The sequence below is a fragment of the Panthera leo genome, chromosome D3 (assembly GCF_018350215.1).
Source record: "Panthera leo isolate Ple1 chromosome D3, P.leo_Ple1_pat1.1, whole genome shotgun sequence".
NCBI classification, from domain to species: domain Eukaryota; kingdom Metazoa; phylum Chordata; class Mammalia; order Carnivora; family Felidae; genus Panthera; species Panthera leo.
In genome coordinates, this window is record NC_056690.1 from 26,054,895 (window position 1) to 26,075,949 (window position 21,055).

Genomic DNA, 21,055 nt, shown 5'->3' on the forward strand with positions numbered 1-21,055 from the left:
TTAGGCCTTTGAAAAATCAGCCAAGCCCGGGATTTAGGACACAGCTGCAAATGTTCAAGCTATGGATGAAAGGGGAGAAACGGGGGCAGATACTGGATATATGGTTTGCCTGTGCCAAGTGCTCGGAGGCGGAGAAAGGTTTGCTTGTCTGACTTTTCAGTCCGGGCCAGCATGGCTACACGCTCCTGTGAGACCCACCGTCTCCTTTGCAGTGCTCACATTCTTGATTATCAAGTTGGAGCCGCCATGACTCAGATCTTGGCCCCAACGTTCACTAATTAGCTGGCCTTGGCTAAGTCACATAGCCTTCCTGTTCTTTGGTTACTAGACTCCACCCCCGGAGACCCTGATTCAAGAATTTGCACATTTACCCAGCACCCCAGATGGAGGTTCCAGCCTTATGGGCCCTTAACTTTGTTAAGAATGAGAAAGCTGGCCTAGGAGTTGGAGGACCTCCCTTCGGGTCTGTCCTTCTTTTAGAAGCTGTGTGATTCCAGTTATGTTGATAAACATCTCTGAACCTCACTGTCCTCAATCATAGAGTTGAGATCAAGAATTATGACCCTGGGGGTGCCTGGGTGGCTCAGTTGGTTAAGTGGATCCTGCTTGGGATTCTCTTTCCCTGTTTCTCTCTCCCTCTCCTGCTCACATTTGCATACACGCTCTCTCTCTCTCTCTTTCTCTCATACTCAAAATAAATGAACTTGAAAAAAGAATTATGACCTTGTCTATCATTTAAGGCAATGTGAAAACTAAATAATGTGCAGGATATGACACTAAGATGAGTTTAATTTTTTTTTTTTTAATTTTAGAGAGCGCACGAGTGGGAGAGAAGGGCAGAAGGAGAGAGAGTAAGAGAGAGAATCTTAAGCAGGTTCCATGCTCAGCATGGAGCCCAATGTGGGGTTCAATTCCACAACCAAGGGGTCATGACCTGAGTGGAAATCAAGAGTCAGATGCTTAACTGACTGAGCCACCCCAGCACCTCACTAAGATGAATTTTGTATGGTTTTATTGATTTGTTTGACTAAGATTTTGTGAGCACTTACTATATGCCAGGCACTAGGAATATGAGGATCTGAAGTCATGGTCCTAGGCTCACGGTCAAGAGCAGCATCATGGTCCAAGTTTTGGGCAAAAGAAAATACTCAAATGCACTGAGTACATGCCTCCATGAACCAGTCTTATGCTCATGGCAGACATCACTAATCGATCATCACAATCTCTTTCTTTGAGTCAGACCAAAACCTCCAATCCTCAACACAGACTCCCAGGAATTACTGTCATTTGATTGGAGTTGACCTACAATATGGAGCGTATTTATTGCCCTAGGATTGGAGGAATAAACGCACAAGTGACTAATATCTTTTTGAAAAACTCACCCATCTCTGCTTTTTTATTCCCTTGCCTCCATGCACTTTGGCCACAGACACCAGCAAAGCACAAGAAACAGCGAGGAGAACGGTTCTTTGCTCCTGTCTGGGCAAAGCTGAATTATGGGAGATCAGAATCATGTAAGCCCCGTGTGTTTCTGTAGAAGGTTCTGCAGCAGTCTTAGCAGATTAGCCTTGGCCGCATTGCAGAGGTGGGTATTGGCCTAGAGATCAGTCTAGGGGCTTCAGAAATCTCTAGATGACCGTGGAAACCCCTGACCCTTCCATGTGACCTTTCAGTGCAATGAGAATTGCATCTATGCCTAGTTAAACCCAGGATAGCAACGACCTCCCCCATGCCATAGCAGACGGCATTGGGCAATCATGTCATTCTTCTCCCACTGACTTCAGGCGTGGCCTCCTTGGAGTTCTTTTCAACATGATCTTCAACACAGATAGTCACAAGCAATTGACAGCATCAGGATTAAATGCAGAAGCCCACCTGCCTTCCCTGTGAAATCGAGCGTGTGTTTCTTTAACAGAAAGAAGAACACAACTGTTCTCTTTTTGTGTTACCCACATTAGCCAGGCTCTGTGTCCCTAAAACCCCACTGGCCTCTCCCACGGAGGCAGCATGTGATCCTGACATTGTTAACGGGACCGCCTCCCCCACTTTCGCCAGCCAGAGAAAGAAAGGCAGGGAGAGCTGTCTATGCATCCTTGGGTCCTGGAGCCTAGTGCAGGGCCTGGCACATATGGAGAGACTCTTGGGAACCAAACTCTCTGGAAAATGGAGATAATGAAATAAAATAATGTATGTAAGAGTGCCTGCCAAGTGCAAGTCGTCACGCAAATCTAAAGTTTCAGCTTCAATAAATAGGAACACCTCCTCTTCAAGATAGTGCCAAAGTGAACATTGGCCAGACTTCCGCGTTAACCTTGAGCAGCCTTGCACAGGGTCAGATTTCCGCCACCAGGCTGAATGCAGTTTTGGAAGGCTGACTCAGGCACCAGAGGGGACAAATGAGCAAAACCATGACCTCATCTTCCAACTGGGAGGCGGAGGGGTGGGCAGGAGGAGAAGAGAGGGCTAAGGAGAGAGACTGAAGCCAAGCCACCAGAAACTCTCCTTCCAAAGGCAGATGACTCTGGAGGGCACCTCGCCTAGATAGCCAGCAAGAGCTGTTCTGCTATGCCCAGCTCCCCCCTCGCCCCAGTAAAAAATGGAGAGCCCATGGAAAGTGGCAGCAGTAACACTCTGAAAATACTTAGCAGTACAATCAAGGGAAGAAAAGGCCCCAGAGAAAGATAAAAGAGAAGATCAACACTTGTGTCTGCCTCTCTGAGAGTAGCAGAGCGGGAAGGGATGAGAAACGTCTACCAGCCAGAAACGAAGAAACCAAAAAAGCCAGGGACTTGTTTTCACATGCATGCGGCCCTTTGAGGCACATGGGTGAGTCTAGACAGACAGAGGACAGGACTCAGGACGGAGTTGGGACCCTCCAGCATTCAGGGGTTGAGCAGAGAAGGGTGACTGCCAGCAATGAAGAAGGGGGGTTCATAAGTGGGGGATGAGGAGGGAAGGCTGTGGATGGAAGAAACAGCAAGAAGAGAGTGTCAGAAGGTCGAGCGTGAACTTAGCCTGAACTTCACAGCAGGTGTTTTTTGGATTTTCTTTGTTTGTTTGGACACGAAGGGGACAGAAATGGTTTGGAAGCCGCATTGAAGATCAAGGAAGATTCCTCTTGCCTCTCTTATGTCTTGCGGGACTGGAGGTGGAGGGCAAGTGCCTTCTGCTTTCGGTGGGGCTGCAGGGGAAGAAGAGACCTTAGGAAGAGCCAAGCTTCAGGTCAGGCAAGCTGATGGAGACGGGGCTTTGAGAAGTCACAAACACAGGAGAGTTTGCTGATGATATAAAATCCCAGCTGACTACAAGGGGAACACTGTGACTCTGAAAGTCATGAGGCATTATCTACTGAGTCCTGGTATGAAGCCTCTGGAGCAGCTATCAGTTTTTCCATTTTACAGATGACAAAAAGGCTCAGAGAGGCCAAGCGACTTGCCCAAGATCCCACAGCCACTGATAGCAGCACTAAAACTCAAAACCTGGTCCTTCCAACCAGAGAGTCCAAATGCTTAAAAACTACATACGTTTACTGTGCCAATATAGCACAAACCCCCCACAAAGACTCATCTAGAAGAAATCATCTAAACACACACACACACACACACACACACACACACACACACGCATGCACATACACAAATTGACGGGAGGAGACACTTACCTATGTAGTTCATGATGAATCCCTGGCCCTTCCCAAAGATGAGGCCGGCAGGGTCTGAGTGGAACTGGATGGTTAGGTCTGGCGTGGACGAGTACAGCTTCTGGGGGCCGCTGTTCCCAAGGTACTGCCCCAAGATGTGAGGCATGACCTCATCGCCGTCATAGATAGTCAGGATGTCGCTGTTGCTCAGGTTCAGGCTTGGGGGCGGGACAGAGAGAAGAGGAGAGGTCTCGTGAAACACAATCACGGGAGTACGACAAGCCTTTGATTTAGTTTTTCAGGCAACACACATGTTCCCGAGGCATCCTAGGTAGCAGGTGCTAGGCTAGGAACCTGGGGGGAGGGAGGCATGGATCACAGATGTGACCGGGGCACGCTGATCCTTCCCACGAGCACACACGGTTCCTGGGTTTGGGGAGGGACTGGGCTTTTGAAGACTCACGCAGGAGATGGTCTTTCCTGCAAGGAGGTCTTTGCACAGTCGCACACTGCATTGTCGGTAAAATTGCCTCCAATGCTGGTGACGCTAAGGGCCGGGCACTGGGCTACATGCTGGGGGTGCGACACGGGCCTTTCATCCTTTGATGCAGAGCAAGCTGCCTGCTTGCTAATTAGAACCTGCATTTTCATGTCAGGTGAAATGATCCTTCCATTCATCATGTGGCAAAGTCCTCAAAATCAAAGCCAGGTATCTATTATGTGTAGGGGATGGGGCAGAGGGTGGGATGGGGGCACCTTACTCATGAAATGTACTCAAACCTGCTGTCAATATTCATAACAGGAAAGGATGACACATTGTCAAAGACGTGAATGAAAGAAAGCACCTTGACACTAAATATCAGGACTGCAATGGACAGTTAATAATCCAGAAAGCACTTCAGTGTGCCAGAGAAACATGTGTTATGTTAGGTGTGCCAGATAAAATTGATCTCTGATTGAAAGAATGCCAGATAATTCAGTGTTGGCTGGAGACAGCTATTAACTTATGCCTCTTCCCTTCTATTCTCCTTCTTCCCTTCCCTTTTACATCTTTACCCTCTTCTTGTGTCTCTCTCTCTAATATTTTTGAACACCTACTAGATGCCAAGCTGTGCTCACAAGAACCACAGAGGGGTGGTATATTTAGACTAGGAAGGAAACCAGGCTTTGTGGTAGCAGTTACAATCAACGCACGTGCAGAGAGAGGAAACTGGGGGCATCATGGCAGCCTCCCTGGAAGAGGTGATGCTTCCTGTGGATGCTCAAGAAAGACTGGAGGGCTATAAGGACACAGAAGGCTGGAGGGCTGTAGGATCCAGACCCTGAAGGGCTTAAGGAGCCAAGTTTATGTGTCTGGATGTCATCTTGCTTGGGATAAAAGCAGCTACACACTGCCTGAGGAGATGCATTCCAGGAAGTGGCCCTGAGCAAAGTTCCTGGAACTCATGCAGGAGTGACAATAGCCATCCCTTGTGACAGCTTCATCCAGTGCCCATGGGCAGGGGTGGTCAGGGAGGGTGGAGGAGGGTGGAAACCACCCATGGTGGTGCTTCCAGGAGAAGGAACAAAAACGACAGAAGCACAAGGAACACTGTGGAAATGGTGTTCACAGAGGGCAGGGGGTGTATTTTATTCCCCGGCATCTCTCACATTTCTCAGGCAAACTTGCCCAAGGGCTGATTTAGGGACGTTTTTAACTGTCCCCATAACCTCCATCGGCTTCCGTGGCACCACTTTCCTAATAAAAGCTGTCCACTTGCTTTGCATGTGTGGCTTCAAGACAGAGCCATAGACTCATCATACCCTCTGCCAGTTTCCAGCTAAGGCTATCCAGCCTCCAACCCCTATTGTACTGAAATTCCGGAGTTGCCGCCTTCTCTTGCACATATCGTAGGTGCTCAATATATGCTACGGTATGAAAGAGCCTGCCAGAAAGTCTATCTTACAGCAGAAATAGTGAGGTTGATGTCAGCTCTTGACCTGTGATAGGGAAGAGCCTCTTAACTCTAAGAACCATGAAAACATCAATCATTCATGAAAGGGGCTGGATTAGGCTGGTGGGAAACATGGTGGATCGCCAATATTTATTCCGAAAGCTGACTTCGCAGCTGGTCTGCTGGTAACAGTGGGTTCCAGAGAGTCTGCAACTTGCCTTTACTCTATCATTCATTTCAATGATCTAAATGCAGTGGAAGCATCTCCAAGGATGCAAATAGCTTTCATTTGAAAATCCTAGCATCGCTCTTTGTCCTTTGTAAAGCAGGAAGCGGTGGTGCGCTGGAAAGAGCACACTGCCTTGGAAATCAGAAGGCTTTGGTTTGATTCCTGGCTCTGATACTTGCACGGAGGGCATGTGGTTTTTCTGATGTTCCTTGTCTGTGAACTGGGCTTAATATTTCTGGTCTATGTCATGGGCTTTTGGAGTGAGATAAGGCATGCTGAAAATCTGGGATCAAATTCTAAATCCACTGACAGCACCTGAGCAAGTCTGGTCAAGTCATTTGAATGTTCTGTCATTATGAACATCACCACCATCAACCTCACCACCATCATCACCACCACCATCACCACCATCACCACCATCATCACCATCACCCTCACCACCATCATCATCACCACCATCATCATCATCATCACCACCACCACCATCATCACCACCATCAACCTCACCACCATCATCACCACCACCATCACCACCATCACCACCATCACCATTACCATTGCCATTATCATCACCACCATCATCACCACCACCATCATCATCACCATCATCATCATCATCACCAACATCATCACCACCACCATCATCATCACCATCATCATCATCACCACCATCATCACCACCACCATCACCACCATCACCATTACCATTGCCATTATCATCACCACCATCATCATCACCACCAGCATCACCACCATCATCATCATTACCACCACCATCACCACCACCATCATCATCACCATCACCACCACCACCATCATCACCACCACCATCACCACCATCACCATTACCATTGCCATTATCATCACCACCATCATCACCACCACTAGCATCACCACCATCATCATCATCACCATCATCATCACCATCATCACCATAATCACCACCACCATCACCACCATCATCATCATCATCACCACCACCATCACCACCATCATCATCATCACCATCATCATCACCACCATCACCACCATCATCATCATCACCATCATCACCATCACCATCATCACCATCATTACCACCATCATCATCACCACCATCATCATCATCATCACCATCACCATCATCACCATCATTACCACCATCATCACCACCATCATCACCACCATCAACCTCACCACCATCATCACCACCACCATCACCACCATCACCACCATCACCACCATCACCATTACCATTGCCATTATCATCACCACCATCATCATCACCACCAGCATCACCACCATAATCATCATCATCGCCACCATCATCACCATCACCACCATCATCATCATCACCATCATTACCACCATCATCATCACCGCCATTGCCATTATCATCACCACCATCATTGTCACCATAATCATGATCATGCTCTCTTTAGATTGCTGTTTACAGCAGATGACTTCCATCAGTGGTTCTCAACTATGGGTAGTTTTGTTCCCCAGGAGGCAGTTAGCAATGTTTAGAGACCTGGTTGTCCCAACTAGGGGCTGTCACTGGGGAGTCAATGACAGGGATACCGCTAAACATCCTACACTGCACAAGACAGCCTTCCACAACACAGAACCATTTGGTTCAAAATGTCAACAGCGCTAAGGCAGAGAAACACTGACTTATGTGAACGCATGCTGTAAACAGTGGGCAACAGACTATTGACTGCAACTTCTATTGTCTTGGGATTCCAGCAGAAGTCCCCTGAGCTAAGAATAAGCAAATAGGTTCCGAGTATTCCTACTTTTGAAAGCGCTATTGACTGAAACTGGGTCCTCCGGAAGCAGAGCTGAGCAAAGACGAATGTCTCCTGGAGTCAGGCTGGTCTGGGAGGCCACCCCAGGCAGCACTGGTGAGGTGGTGAGGCGGGAGGAAGCGGAGGAGCTAATATATAGTCATCGACGGGGGAGTTCCACTGTGGGCCCTGGGCTCAGTCCCGCAGGAACAGTCAACAATGGTGTAGAACATACCTCGGGGGAGAGGGAACTGGGAATTCATCCTCCAACCCTGATCCCTCATTGGCTGAGGGTTGCTCTTAAGTGTACCAACCCCCAGCACTTCTGGCCTGCCCATGAGGGGCTTGCAGTAGGAAGCTACGGTAGGTACACCGTGTCAAGTGCTGTAGGACTCAGACAGGGTATCCATGGCACCTGCTACTGCCATCAATGCATCCCTTCCGATCTGCGCCCTTCCCCCTCTCTAGCTTATAGAAGGCGAAGCATTTATTGGGCTGCTAAAGAGGCTTGCAAGAAGGACCTACTCAGCGAGTGTCACTCGGGAGGGGGGACTAGGGGAGGGGAGAAAGTGTTTCATCTTCACCTTAAGCCTGGTGAGGAGGGCTTCAAGGACACTTGGTGGCTTGGCAGGTGCCTTTGGGGCTTGGGGACCAGTGACTGCATTTGATGTTCATCAAGAGGAGAGCAAGGACTCTCAGTCAGACTGGAGCTGCCTGCCTGCCTTGGGGGCAGAGAGAGACAAGAGGGGAAAGGAGGTGTTGGGAGTGAGCTCCCCATCACTAATGAAGTAGGGAGAAGAATCATATTTCCTGGGTCCAGATGTGGACCCTGAAGATAGGAGCCACTGTGGGTCTCCTTAAAAGTGTCCCCCATCCTGAAAGGGGATGGGATCCATCCAAAGGGAAAGCCAAGAGCAGCCAGACTCAAGAGACGTTGCCCCCATCAAGTTCCCCATGACAGAGAAAAAGCCCAGCATTCTGTATCTTCCGTGATGTGACCGTGCTGTCCGATCAGGCTTTTTTGGGAGTAGGAAGCAGTTCCCCCAGGCCCTCCCTACTGCAGAATTCCCAGCCTAAGGAGCCCTGTGGAGGGCGCAGGGAGTTTGAAAATGAATGATGTTTAGGGCCTTATGGTTAGTAGACTGAGCCACACTTGTTATGACCAGAAGACCTGTAAAAACTAAGCTTTCCCCCCAAGAAGTGCAAAAAAAGAAAAAAAAAAAAAGAAAACAGACCATGAATGATGGGGCAGTGAAAGAGTAAGGTTACTCTCTGCCTTATCCTTCTGGATCCACCTTCTTCATAGGCTGGTTCCACGGATATGCAAATGCCAGGAATTTCTCCCCTGCCCACCTCAGAAGACAAGCCTGCGTTTCGCTTGCCCGTCCGGCTATATTTAATACACGGAGGGCATCCAAGGTCCCCACCACTGGACTGTCCTCAGCAACCGAGACAAAAATGCAGAATTAACAGCCAAGAGACTGGCCATGGGGCACAGCAGGGGCCTTCCACCGAGGACTCCAGTGAGACATCGGCCAGATAACAATCCAGGGAGGTGCTGAGAAATCAGGATGTCAGTTTGACTCCAGAACAGACATGGGATGGATAGATGCTGGCAGGCAGGTGGGTTTGAGGGGACTGGAATTGGGTGTAGGCAGGTCCTCTGCAGGGAGGATGCCACAGGGACAGTCCCCGTCTCCTCCAGTCCCTCTCTGGGGCCAAAGGGCCAGGCTTTCGTGGAGTTCCAACCAGGAGACCCCCGCTCCTGTGTCTCCTTCTGCCCCTGTCTTTAATTTTTCTCCATCCCCCTTCAGTTGGACTGTAGGGAAGCACCTCCTTGCCTGGCCCCAGTCTCTCTCCTCAGCAGCCAGATGAATCCTTCTGAAACATAAATCTGGCTCTTTCACTGAACGGATGAATGGAGAAGCAAAACACAGTGTATCCCTACAATGGAATGCCATCCAGCCATAAGGAGGAATAAAGCATGGACGCATGCTCCATCATGGATGAACCTTAAAGACTTTCTGCAGAGTCAAAGAATCCAGTCTCGAGAGGCCACACAAGCGTATGATGCCTTTGATAAGAAATACCCAGAATAGGTAAAGCTGTAGACACAGAAAGCAGCTTGGGGGTCAAGCTGCTGGGAGGAAGGGAGGAAGGGAGGCTGGGAGGAAGGGTTGGGGACAAATGGAGACGGCTGGGTGAACAGCTACACAGTCCGTTTGGGGAGGATGAAAAGTGCTTTAAAATTAGACGCAGGGGTTGGTTGCACGACAGTGTGAAGGTACCCAATGCCACTGAGCTGTAGAAGTTGCCAACACTCCCCATTCTTCTTTGATATGCTGGTTGCCAGAATCAAACCCTGCACCACCCCTGCACTGCCCGATGAGACACTCCAAAGCCAGCCCGTGGCCGTGACCTGCTGGGTTGTAGCTTCCTCTCCTCTCCACCTTGACCCTGCTCCAGGCACATCCTGTAGCCCCTTCCGGGGTCGGAGCAGTCATCTGGGGGCACGCTATCCAGTGCCCCCACTTTTGGCATCCCTTTTCACCGTTCCAGTTCCAGTCTCTACTCAGCCAACAAAACTACCTTTTGGGCTACCTCATGGGCCAGATATCTGAGTAAAGGTCTCCCAAGACCCTCATTTAGCTTTCAAACAACGCTCAAGCACTCAAACAAGAACTCCACACGCTAACACCTAGGACCATCCCTGTTTTAACAGATGAGGAAACTGAGGCTCACGTAAGAGTCAGACCCGGGGCCCTAACCTGGGTCTGTTGGATGCCAAAGCCCAAGATGTGAACCATATGTTATACGATGTCCCATGAAAGCCACATATACGTGTCTCCAAAAAGTGTGACTAGCTTCAGTCTGGCATCAGGAAATTTGTGAATAGAACATTACAAACAAAATCTGCAGGGTGAGGAAAAGCCCCGTCGCACTGCCGCTGGCATCCTGCTGAGCCCTATGTCCTTATGACATCATTGCTAAAGGTCATTTGATTAGACCCATCATTTCAACTTTTTTTTTTCCTACCAAGGTAATATTTCTTCTAACTCCTTGTTTTAAAAGACCATCTCCTAAGCATTTTGCATTTCTTGATAACAATGAAATCTGCTTCATTTTGTTGCCATTATTGATGGTGTATAATCGGGTATGTAATAAACCAGCATTAAACTGACTACTTAGTCTGGGGGGCTTCATTTTGGTAGATAGGAGATTTCTGTTAAGGTTTTTTTGGGGGGGCATATTTAAAAAGACACTGGGCACCTGGCTGGCTCAGTCGGTGGAGCATGTGTCTCTTGATCTTGGGTCGTGAGTTCAAGCCCCACGTTGGGTGTACAGATTACTTAAAAATAAAATCTTGGGGCACCTCGGTAGGCTCAGTTGGTTAAGTGTTTGACTTCGGTTCAGGTCATGATCTCAGTTCGTGGGTTCAAGTCTCGTGTCAGGCTCTGTGCTAACAGCCCAGAGCCTGGAGCCCGCTTCGGATTCTGTGTCTCCCTCTCTCTCTGCCCCTCCCCCGCTCACACTCTGTCTCTCTGTCTCTCAAAAAAAAAAAAAAAAAAAAAAAAAAAAAAAAGAATAAATGTCAAAAAAATGAAAAAAAGGAATCTTTAAGAAAGAGTCTGGGGAGGACGCATAAGAAATCAATTACCGTGATTGCCTCTGGGGACAGGCTCAGAGGAGGGGGTTGTTTGCTGTTTCCACAGTAGACTCTTGTACTTCTGGATGTTGAATCATGTGGCTGTATTACCTCTTCAGAAAGGATAAAAACAGCTCAAGGGACCCCCATTATTGCTTTCATTAGGGTCTAGAGAGCCAGAGAGGTTTCGGCGAGGAATACGAGTTTGGTTCTGACACAGATTGGCAAACCTTTCTCTGGAGCGGTAATTCTCTCGGCCAGCAGAGGGCGGTGTGCGCCTAAGCATGGTGGAGATTCCCATTCCCCTGCAGCAGGTGCCCATTCTTGCCTCAGCCAATCAGGGGCCCGGATGTGGGGGGAAGGTGGTAGGTGAGCTTTATAACCGTTGAGCTGCCGCCATTAATATTCCACAGAGGTTGTAGAAAGCAATGATGAGCAAGCCACCTTGCTTTCCTTTATTCCTTTTTAAACAAACGGCTGACCCTCGCTTAGAAATCTTTTTTTTTTTTTTTTTTTTTTTAAATTTTAAAAGGCTTTCCCCGGTGGCGTTCGCAGGATGATTTGAGCTAGACAAACGTAGTTGAAAATGTCTAATGGTTATGTATTTATTTAAATGTGGATTTGAAAATAAAATATATAAATATACGGTCTGTGCATCAAACTTCTAATTTCATGGACATTATTTTGCTTAGGGTAAGCCAAGTGAAAAAGCAAGCCAATTTATATGCAGTTTAAGGTGGGGCGGGGGGAGATAAGAGGTAGCTGGTTAATAGAACGGGTCTGTGGAAGAAGCGACATTAAACGCACACAAGAATGTCCAGTTTTTCAGCCTTCCTGGACTCCCAGGGGGTCCACGGTCGGGCCCACAGCTCACTTCTGCTGTCTCAAACATCTTTGTACACCAGACCCTTTGATGCTCCTAGACCTGCCTTAGCCCATGCTGGTCCCTTTATTTGGAAGGCCTCCCCTCACCTCTCTGCTCGACAACATCTAATTCCTCAACATCCCTCTGTGCTCCCGACCCCATCCTGCACTGACAGCGATATGATAACCAGTCAAGGTTTCCATAAGGCTCCTGATGCCCAGAGCTCTTCCGAGCACTTCATACATGTTATCCTCGGACGAACCCTGGAAGACCTACTATCCTCACCCATATCACAGAGGGGGCAAACTGAGGCACCCGGTGGTGAAGAAGCGCAAGGAGGCTCAAAGAGCTGGTCGTATAGGGCAGCCAGCCTCCAAATCCGTGTGGTTGGAAGGCAGAACCTCTCTCATCTTCCACACCAGGCTGGCTAAACTTCCCTGAACCGTACCCACCTCTCCCCAGTGTCCCTGGGGCCCAGCACAGGGCTTGGCACAGGTGAGACAAATGTCGTTTACATGAATTATGGTGAATTTTCCTCCATTTTCCAGATGGGCAAACTGAGGCTTAGAGGGTTTGCATGACTTTAAGAAAACACTATGCTGCAATTGAGGCAGGACCTCCGTGGACCAGTAGAGATGGTGAGGAAATAAAGTATAGGATTTAAATAAGGGAGAAAAAAGAGGACCCAACGCCCATAAATGCAGTTTTAGGCGCATTCAAATTTCTCTTACAAGACCTCTCCAGAGTTCTCTTGTGTCTGTTTCTCATGGGATCCCCTCCACCACAGAGCGATGTCATGAATCCCATTTTATAGAGGAGGAAACCGAGTCCAGGAAGGCCCAGGTCCCAAGGCCTCCGTGTGCCACACGGCCACCGTTAAACACCCCTCAGCACCGTGGAATTGCTGAAGGTCCCTTTGGCCCAGTGCTCATTCGGTTTCAATTAAATTTGATAAAATGGCAGACGGGACAAGAAACCATGTCAGCTCCAGGGAGGACACGGAAAACCAATCTTTCTGGCCCCCTAAAAGGACACCGGAGTGCATGAAAATGAGTGGTTTTCTAATTTCCTTGTTTGTGCTTCCTTTCCTTATTCCCTCTCTCCCTGAGACATTCACCAGGTGCTTGTCAATGTCAAGCTCAGGAACCAGCCCTCTGCTGCTGGGTCTCAGTCCCGGCTGCACGTGAAAAGCTCTGCGGAGATTTAAACACTCTCGATGATGCTTAGGCTGCACCCCAGACCAATGAGACCCTCAACATGTCAAGGGGTGGGCCCCCGGATCAGTGTCCCTTCCAAACTCCCCAAGAGGCTGTACCAGGACCCAAAGGCGCTACTCTGCGCTGTGGTTTCAGAGGGGATGACACCCAGTCTCTGTTCTCCACTGCCTTTCCTCCTTTTTCTGGTTTCTCCCCCCATCCCCCTCTCCACCAATTCCCCTCTCATACCCAAAGAGAACAGGAAGAAAGAGACTCCTGGGTTACACATGCCTGTCCTCTGGGACCACCCATGGGCCGAGCTGCTTCTGATTTCCACATCCCTGGACTGAGCCACCTCAGAATGCCGCGGGCAGAGCTTGGTCAAGGTCAATGTCAAGACATTTCACAGCCAGCATTGTGGACCGGGGAAAAACCCAGCAGCTCCTGGCTTGGTTTGTCTATGAAAAAGTCAGTCCTCAACCATCCTGTGAGTTTGCTCTGTCTTGAGAGGCAGTGGTAAGAGAATCCTAGAGGTGCTGATTTCTAGCTGGGTGACCCTGAGAGAGTGGCATAACCTCTCTGAGCCTCAGTGTCCTCACCTGTAAAATAGGAATAATATTGTGGGTGGCTGTAAAGAAGGTAGTTAGGGCCAGGAATTCAATTAAAAGGGCATCTTTTGTCTTAAAAAATATTTATGATGAGTGACATAGCCTGTAAAGGCAGGAGGGGAGTGTGGTAAGGGGGTGTGGCAACAAAACCCGGTGTCATGAGATTGCACAGGGGGCCACCCCCTTGGCCACTTCTCTGCTCTGGGGCTATGGACAAGTCTCTTGCCCAGCCCAGGCCTCAGTTTCCCCAGATGACAATCCCCAAATCCATGAACCATAAAACAATGAATTAGCAATGGCCATGATTTCCTCGGGCTTCAGGCTTTCCTCCTATTCAGAGGGTTGGACCCCACATTTTCCCCACCTCCTGACTCAGTGGCAGTGAAGGCATCACCGTGGGAATACCAGGATTCAGACATAGGTTGGTGAAGCCTGGGTTTCTGGGACCCAAGAGTGACCACGCACAGACCTGTGGCCTTTCCATCACTTCCCTGTGTGGAGATGCCCACACCTCTTCCTCTTTCTGGGGAGGAGCTTCTCCAAATTCATAAAATTCGGGGCTCTCAGGTCTCTTTCATTAGGACCTCTAAGTCAGGGTGCAAAAGCTGCCCTTGAGATAGCATAATTGAGGGTAGATTGGGATTTGTGGGGGGGGTGTGGCAATGTGTATATGTGTGTGTGTGTGTGTGTGTGTACAGGGTGTGTGTATACGGGGTATATGCGTGTGTGTGTGTGAGAGAGAGAGAGAGAGAGAGAGAGAGAGAGAGATGTGTATGCGTGTAGGGTGGCCATCTGCACACACGTGCGCACACACACGCGCAGGAGGGGGCCCTGGGCTCTGCATGGCTGGAGGAAGATGTTTCAGAGCTGTCCCCAGCAGGAGCTGACAGCTGCGGGATGTGTCCCTGTCATTCCGAATCCCCATCCTGACACACACATTGAAGGCATCACTTGTAAAGCCTTGGTGTGGTTCATCTGAGCTGCCGAAACACTGCCTGTAAGCCCAGTGCCGGGTTGGCAGCGTGGGCTCTGCCCCGGGAAGTGTCCCCCAGGAAGAAATGACCCGTTCAGAACCTCGAGGGCTCACCCTGAGCTCTCCCAGGAGGCACCAGGCGGGCGCCCCAGGGCTTCCCCAGGTCATGGCCGTCAGAGGAGCACAGACAGGGCCTCTGGCCAGCACGCACTGCCTGGACCGCAGCCCTGCCCAGCCGCTGGCCTGCCCAGAACTCTCAAGGGAGTCTGGCTGCCGTCAGGATCACGTCGGTGCCACTGCGCAGAGCAGGGCCGGGAGGCGGTGCGGGCCACGAGCTCAGTGTCACACGGCCAGGTCCGAACCCTGGCACCCCTACGTCCAGCTGGTGAGCCACCGGGCCCCTCTGAGCATCTGTGTCTCCATCTGTGACATGGGGGACGTCATCGTGTGGACTCCTTGGTTGCTCTGAGGATTAGGTAAATTGACAGAGGTACTGGGCACGCAGAGAGTCTGGCTCGCGGTCAGGGCTTGATCCGGGGGAGTCTGATGCGATGCCAGCCACACGGCGGGCCCTCAGGAAACACCCCTGAATAGTAAGTGAGTGAGGCCACTGCATGTCAGGGATTCATGAAACAAGCAGCCGTGTCTCCCTAGGATGTCAAATCTAATCGCATCCGAAGGGCTCGAGCTCCAAGGTGTGCACTAGCCAGGTGACGTCCCAGCTCAAGGCAGGCGGCGGGTCCCTTCCCACAGCTGCTCTTGCTTGATCACCAAGGCTGGGAAGAGCGTGGAGGGGCTGAGGAGCAGGAAAGGGGCAAGTGCCGGCAGAAGATTTACCCTGGAGCTCGTGCTGTCCTGTTACCACTGGCCACAACAGCCCCTTGCACGTTGCAGGAGGGGGAGTAATCCGTCAGGTGGATGCCTGGGTAGCACTTCTGCAAGAACCCTCCTGATTCCTAGCTGTCATGCCAAATGCCAAGCTCGGGGGCAATCAACCCTTGTGAGTGCGTGCGTGCGTGCGTGCGTGTGCGTGTGTAAAATGGAGCTCAGTGTGTGCACATGCCAGAGAAGGAATTAACAACAGCATCATCATCACAGCTCACAGCTGCCAATTAAATTACTGAGTGTAGGTAACGTACCAGGTCCTTGCCTAATGTTTCATTCTCTCAGACTCTACGAAGTGGGCACCATTATTCTCCTCATTTTAAAGAGAGGAAATTGACATTCCGGAAAGTGAAGTGACTCATCCAAGGTCGCACAGCCCATAGGTGGATGAGCTGGGAGCTGAACCCGAGACTTGCCAGCACAAGCCAAGGCCTTTTGCTCTCTCCCACGTGTTGGAGGCATTGTATGGAGAGGGAAACGTTCCCTAGGCCTTCGAAATTCCAGGGACCAAGTGCTAAGCACAAATCTCGTCTCCTTCACTTTCTAGCTGTGGGATCGTAGGCAAGTTCTTCACCTCTCTGAGCCTCGGATTCCTTTGGTAAAGTGGGGAACCGGGAGACCCGGCTTCTGACCCTCACTCTTCCCTGGCTGAGGTAGCTTGAGCGCAAACATGATTTCAAAGCTCTGCCCCTCTCTGCGTCCGTGATCCTTGCAGGGAGGCTTTGGAGCACCTGCCATCAGGAGGAGTCTGGGTCTCCACCCTTTGAATGTGGGCCGGCCCTGCTCTGTGGCTTGTTACGGGACATGGAAGATGATGCCGCTGTGCCAATTTCTAGTGTAGGCTCAAGAGGCCTTGGATGCTTCTTCTCATCGTCCTGGAACCCTGGCGAGTCATGATGGGAAGAAGCTCGAGCTAGCTGTTGGAGGAGGAGAGACAGGCGGGGCAGAAGAGCCATCCTGGGCCGGGCCAGCCCAGACTGTCTGATGGCCACCCACCCCCCCCAAAAAGACCAGTCACAATCTGCAGAGCTACCTACCCAACACATAGCTGCCCAGAGGGGCACATGTGAGCTGGCGGAGACCAGAAGAACTGCCTTGCCGACCAGCAGACTCGAAAGAAATGATACAAGCTTGCTGTTTTATGTTGCTGAGTTTGGGCTCATTTGTTATGCAGCAGGAGCTGACTGACAGAGTCATCTTGAGACAGTCTCTTCCCGTCTCTGGGCCCCCAGTTTCCTCATCCACAACAGGATGGGATTTGGGCTCCCTGAATTTTGCCGTGATTTCTTGGATTCCTTACAACTTTCGGCTCTGGGGAAATCCCATCTCCCTCCACTAATGGATTGGAAGGTTTTTATTTCTACTGTGGCTATTTCTTCCATGATTTCCGCTGGAAATCTGTGCTCCTGGCATCAATACTGCCCTTGACTGTTGGCTCTTCCTTGTTGCCTGGACCTCAAACTGAATTCTTACAGCCCAAAGCAGCTATATCCCTGTTTAAAGAACTGTAGTGCCTCTGGACAAGGTACTTAATTTTTAGGGCCTGGAATTAACTTAGCACAGAACAGGTTGGCAGTAGCTGAAGAGAAATATTCCACGGCTATCAATCTTATGGTTACTGGGCTTTGTTATTAGGTCCTTTTATTTCCTGGTTAGAGAACTGTGTTGAGGCCCCATAAACAGGGAGGGATTTGGGGTTGGGCTCCAGAGCAGAGTCAGAGAAGGCAAGCTGGAGCCTGGCTGAAATTGTTTCCTTCCAGAGGTATGTGTACATTTGCAAAAGAGATGCCATGAAACAGAGGGGGGCGGGGAGGGGAGACATCTCTCTGAGCCTGAATTTCTTCCTCTGTAAGATGGGGTCAGGGAATTCTCCCTTGCGGAGCACCTCACGACTACTTATGGTGTGGTTATAACATTGGCCTTGGCCCAGGAGGCCTGAGTTCGAGTCCTGACTCGGCCCCTCCCCAGCTGTGTCCTCAAGTGACTTCATCTCTCTCAGCCTCAGTTTCCCTATCTGTAAAAGGGGAGTGCCACTGTGACATCACATAGGTGTCCTGGTAAGGCTTACATGATGTAGTTTGGGGAAAGCACTCAGCGACTGGCAGACAGCAAGTGCTCAATGAACGTAAGACATCCTTTATGATGGTGTCGTCATCAATGAAATAAGGCATGTCAAGTATTTAGCATAAAATCTGGCACATAGTAAGGGGTGAAAATGATGTCAGCTGTGGTTATTTGCTTACTCTATGTGAGAAACTTTACTAAGAATACACATGTTATTTAATTAACTCACACACTTACCACCTCTCTCTTTTATTCAACAGATATTTATTGAGCGTTTGCTTTGTGCCAGGCACTGGGGATAAAGTGAACAAAGTATCCCATTGTGAGGCCTGCCCGAGGCCACTGAGCTACTGGGGTGGCAGGGCCAGGATTTAAATGTAGCTCTTTTTATTTTTATTTTTTTTAGAGAGTGAGAGAGAGAGAGAGACGTGCAAATGGGGGAGAGGGGCAGAGGGAGAAAGAGAGAATCTTAAGCTGTCTCCACGTTCAGCATGGAGCCTGACTCAGGGCTTGATCCCATGACCCTGGGTTCATGAACCTGAACCGAAATCAAGAGTCGGCCATTCAACCCACTGAGCCACCCAGGCGCCCCTAAACGTAGCTCTTTTTGACTCTAGAAGCTTTTGTGTCTCCCTACCATGTGGCGTTTTCAAGATTGTGACCTCTGTGCTCAGCATCTACAGCTTAGGCTGTTTTTCTGGTCCTAACTGACTTGCTGTGTGATGCTAGGCAAATTACTTCCCGTCTCTGGGCCCCTCCCAGCTCTTCCATTCTATGATGCCTTCACCAATAATTCCTTAGTTTTTTAGTTCTCCTTTCTATGCTTTACGGAGAGGGGGAGGGAGAGGGAGAGAGGGAGAGACACAGAGAGAGACTGATTTCAGAAATCCTTAATGTTTTAAAGGGCTCGTGTTCCATTGTGTTTTAGGTAAGCTGATGGAGCTGAGAGGTACATGATGGGTTTGGGAATAGGCATTTGGGGTATGAAGGGGGTTTAGCCTGGGGGTTCCTGACTCGTTTTAAGATAACACACCCTCCTTCCCGTCTCTAACACCAATAATGCAAGACGGATGGTTCTAATTAACGCTGCAATTCGGGGCGTCCGTTTGCTGTCTAACGGTCCCTGCTTTCACTGCTTGAGCCCCCCATGCTCACAAGGACCCCTCCTGGGGTGCCCGTCCCCCATTCCAGCTTGGCCAATTGACACTCTTCAGGATCCTGCTTGCATCTCACTCTTTCTGCACAGAGCTCACACAGCATTGTGCTAACCTCCCCGCCCTCACCCCTCCGGCCACGGCCCTTAGCCTGCGTGTCACCAGGTTGTCTATTTATGGCACTCCTTCCCTTCCTGAGCTTTGGAGATTCTGGAGGCCTGGGAGCCTCCCTGGAGCATCGCAGAGACATACGGTTGGTCCCCCCAAAGCTTGTTCAAGCCCATAAACGCGGAGGCTACGGTGTGTGTGTGTGTGCGAACGTCGGCTCAGTCCTTTGTTGGCCGTGTGACCTGAGAAAGCCACTTAACAGGCTCTCTGTCATTTGCAAATCCGGGACATGGTGACAATAATATCTTCTAAGGAGTCCTGGTAATCATAGTGTCTGTTGATGAAGTGCCAGCTACGTGCCAGACCCCACGCGACACGCTGTGCATACATTATCTCTAATGTAGGTAATTTCCCCTCTGTAATTATCTCTCCCCACCATGGCTCTAATTTATGCAATTATTATCTCTGCATAATAACGCGCATGCTCTCTATCGCTCAGGGGTGTGAAGCATGCAGTTCGGGTTCGGGCACATAGTAGGTCCTTCAGAGACGGTGACTCGTCATCTCCCAACGCCCGCGGCATCCACAGACCTGCCCAGTGGGTGACAGGGAACAACGCCCCCTCTCGCCTGCCTCGCGCGGTTTACGTCCTCGTGACTCAGCAGACGTTGCCCAGCACCTACTACGGGCCACCTACCCCGCTCAGTCAACAGTGCAAACGCCCTCCCCCTCACCGAGGCGATAAATAACAATTTCCAACGCTTAGGCGGCGTGAGGGGCCCTGAGGACAGAATTATTTTTACTATCAAACCCAAATTGGTTTACTAAAACTGTCAGCGGAAACCAAGCAAGATAAATTAAACCCAGCAGCTCTCGGGCCTCGCGTAACCCTCGCGGGTGAGATGCTATTTTCACTCCCTCTGTGGGAGGAAGGAGGCGCCAGGCCCAGATGCCACACTGCCAGACGCGCGCCAGAGTCCGCGGGGAGAGCCCGAGGCTGCTGACCGGAGGACTCGGCTCCCCTCTGCAACGGTTAATCCCGGCTCCGGCTGAAACCCTTCCCCGGCTGCCCAGTCGGGGCGAGCGCAGACTCCCTAAAGCGGCCTTCAAGGCTCTGCCTGATTCCACTGCCGCCCCTCCTGCGTCACTGAGCTCCAGATACACAGGGCTTCCTCCGGCTCCTGTCAAGTGCGGGTGCGGGGGCGGCCCCCAGACTCTGGAGACACGGCAAGCGGAGTGCATTCCACTCAGGTCCCCGCTGTGTGGCCACGGTCGCCCTTCCCCTGTCCGAACCTCAGCGTACCCATCTGTCAAATGGAGGCGATGATGGAACCCGGTGCACGTGCTTGCTTTGAAGGTGCCTGCGATGCGACAGCCCTGGATGCACGCAGCGTCCAGCGTCTGTTCGATATTCGAGCCCCGAAAAGGAAGAGAGGCGTGCTCTCCTGCTTCTGGACCTTAGCGCATGCTGTTCCTTTGGTCTCAGACACGGTTCCCCACCCCCATCTTTGCCCGTCTTGGCGAGGGTGTCCCTGAGTCGGTCCTACTGACGCTTCGGGTCCACTACTTCCTTGTGGCGGGGTCTGTCCCGTGCACCGCGGGGTGTCTGGCAGTATCCGTGACCCTTCCCCGCAGGACGCCAGCAGCACCCCTCCCCCCACGCGAACGTCACGGCCCGAACCGCCTCCAGACGTCGCTGTTTCCCGAGAGAGATGCTGCTTTCTCTGGACAGCCTTTTCCTCCCACCGTGGACCAGGCTCACCCTCCCGACCCCGGGCCTCGGGGGCCCCTGGAGTTTTCTCCTGTCTGTGCCTTGTCAGCTCACGGTGTGGGCTCCTCTGGGGCAGGGGTGCCCCGTTCTCGCTCTCTGCCGGGGCCGAGCCTCAATGCCCCGTTCACAGCGGGCCCTCACGTCCATGAAACCTCAAGTTTCATGGCACCTCAAGTCCTAAGGCTCTGGGACCATGCTGGCCGTGTGCTCTGTGGG

General features: G+C 50.8%; 1 protein-coding gene across 1 annotated transcript in view; it reads right to left on the reverse strand.

Moving 5' to 3' along the window:
• Positions 1–21,055, reverse strand: part of SEZ6L (seizure related 6 homolog like) — a 71,876-nt gene that overhangs the window by 25,689 nt on the left and 25,132 nt on the right. Inside the window, 1 exon segment of the mRNA XM_042909669.1 lies at positions 3,662–3,858. Within this exon segment, the coding sequence (XP_042765603.1) occupies positions 3,662–3,858 (197 nt within the window).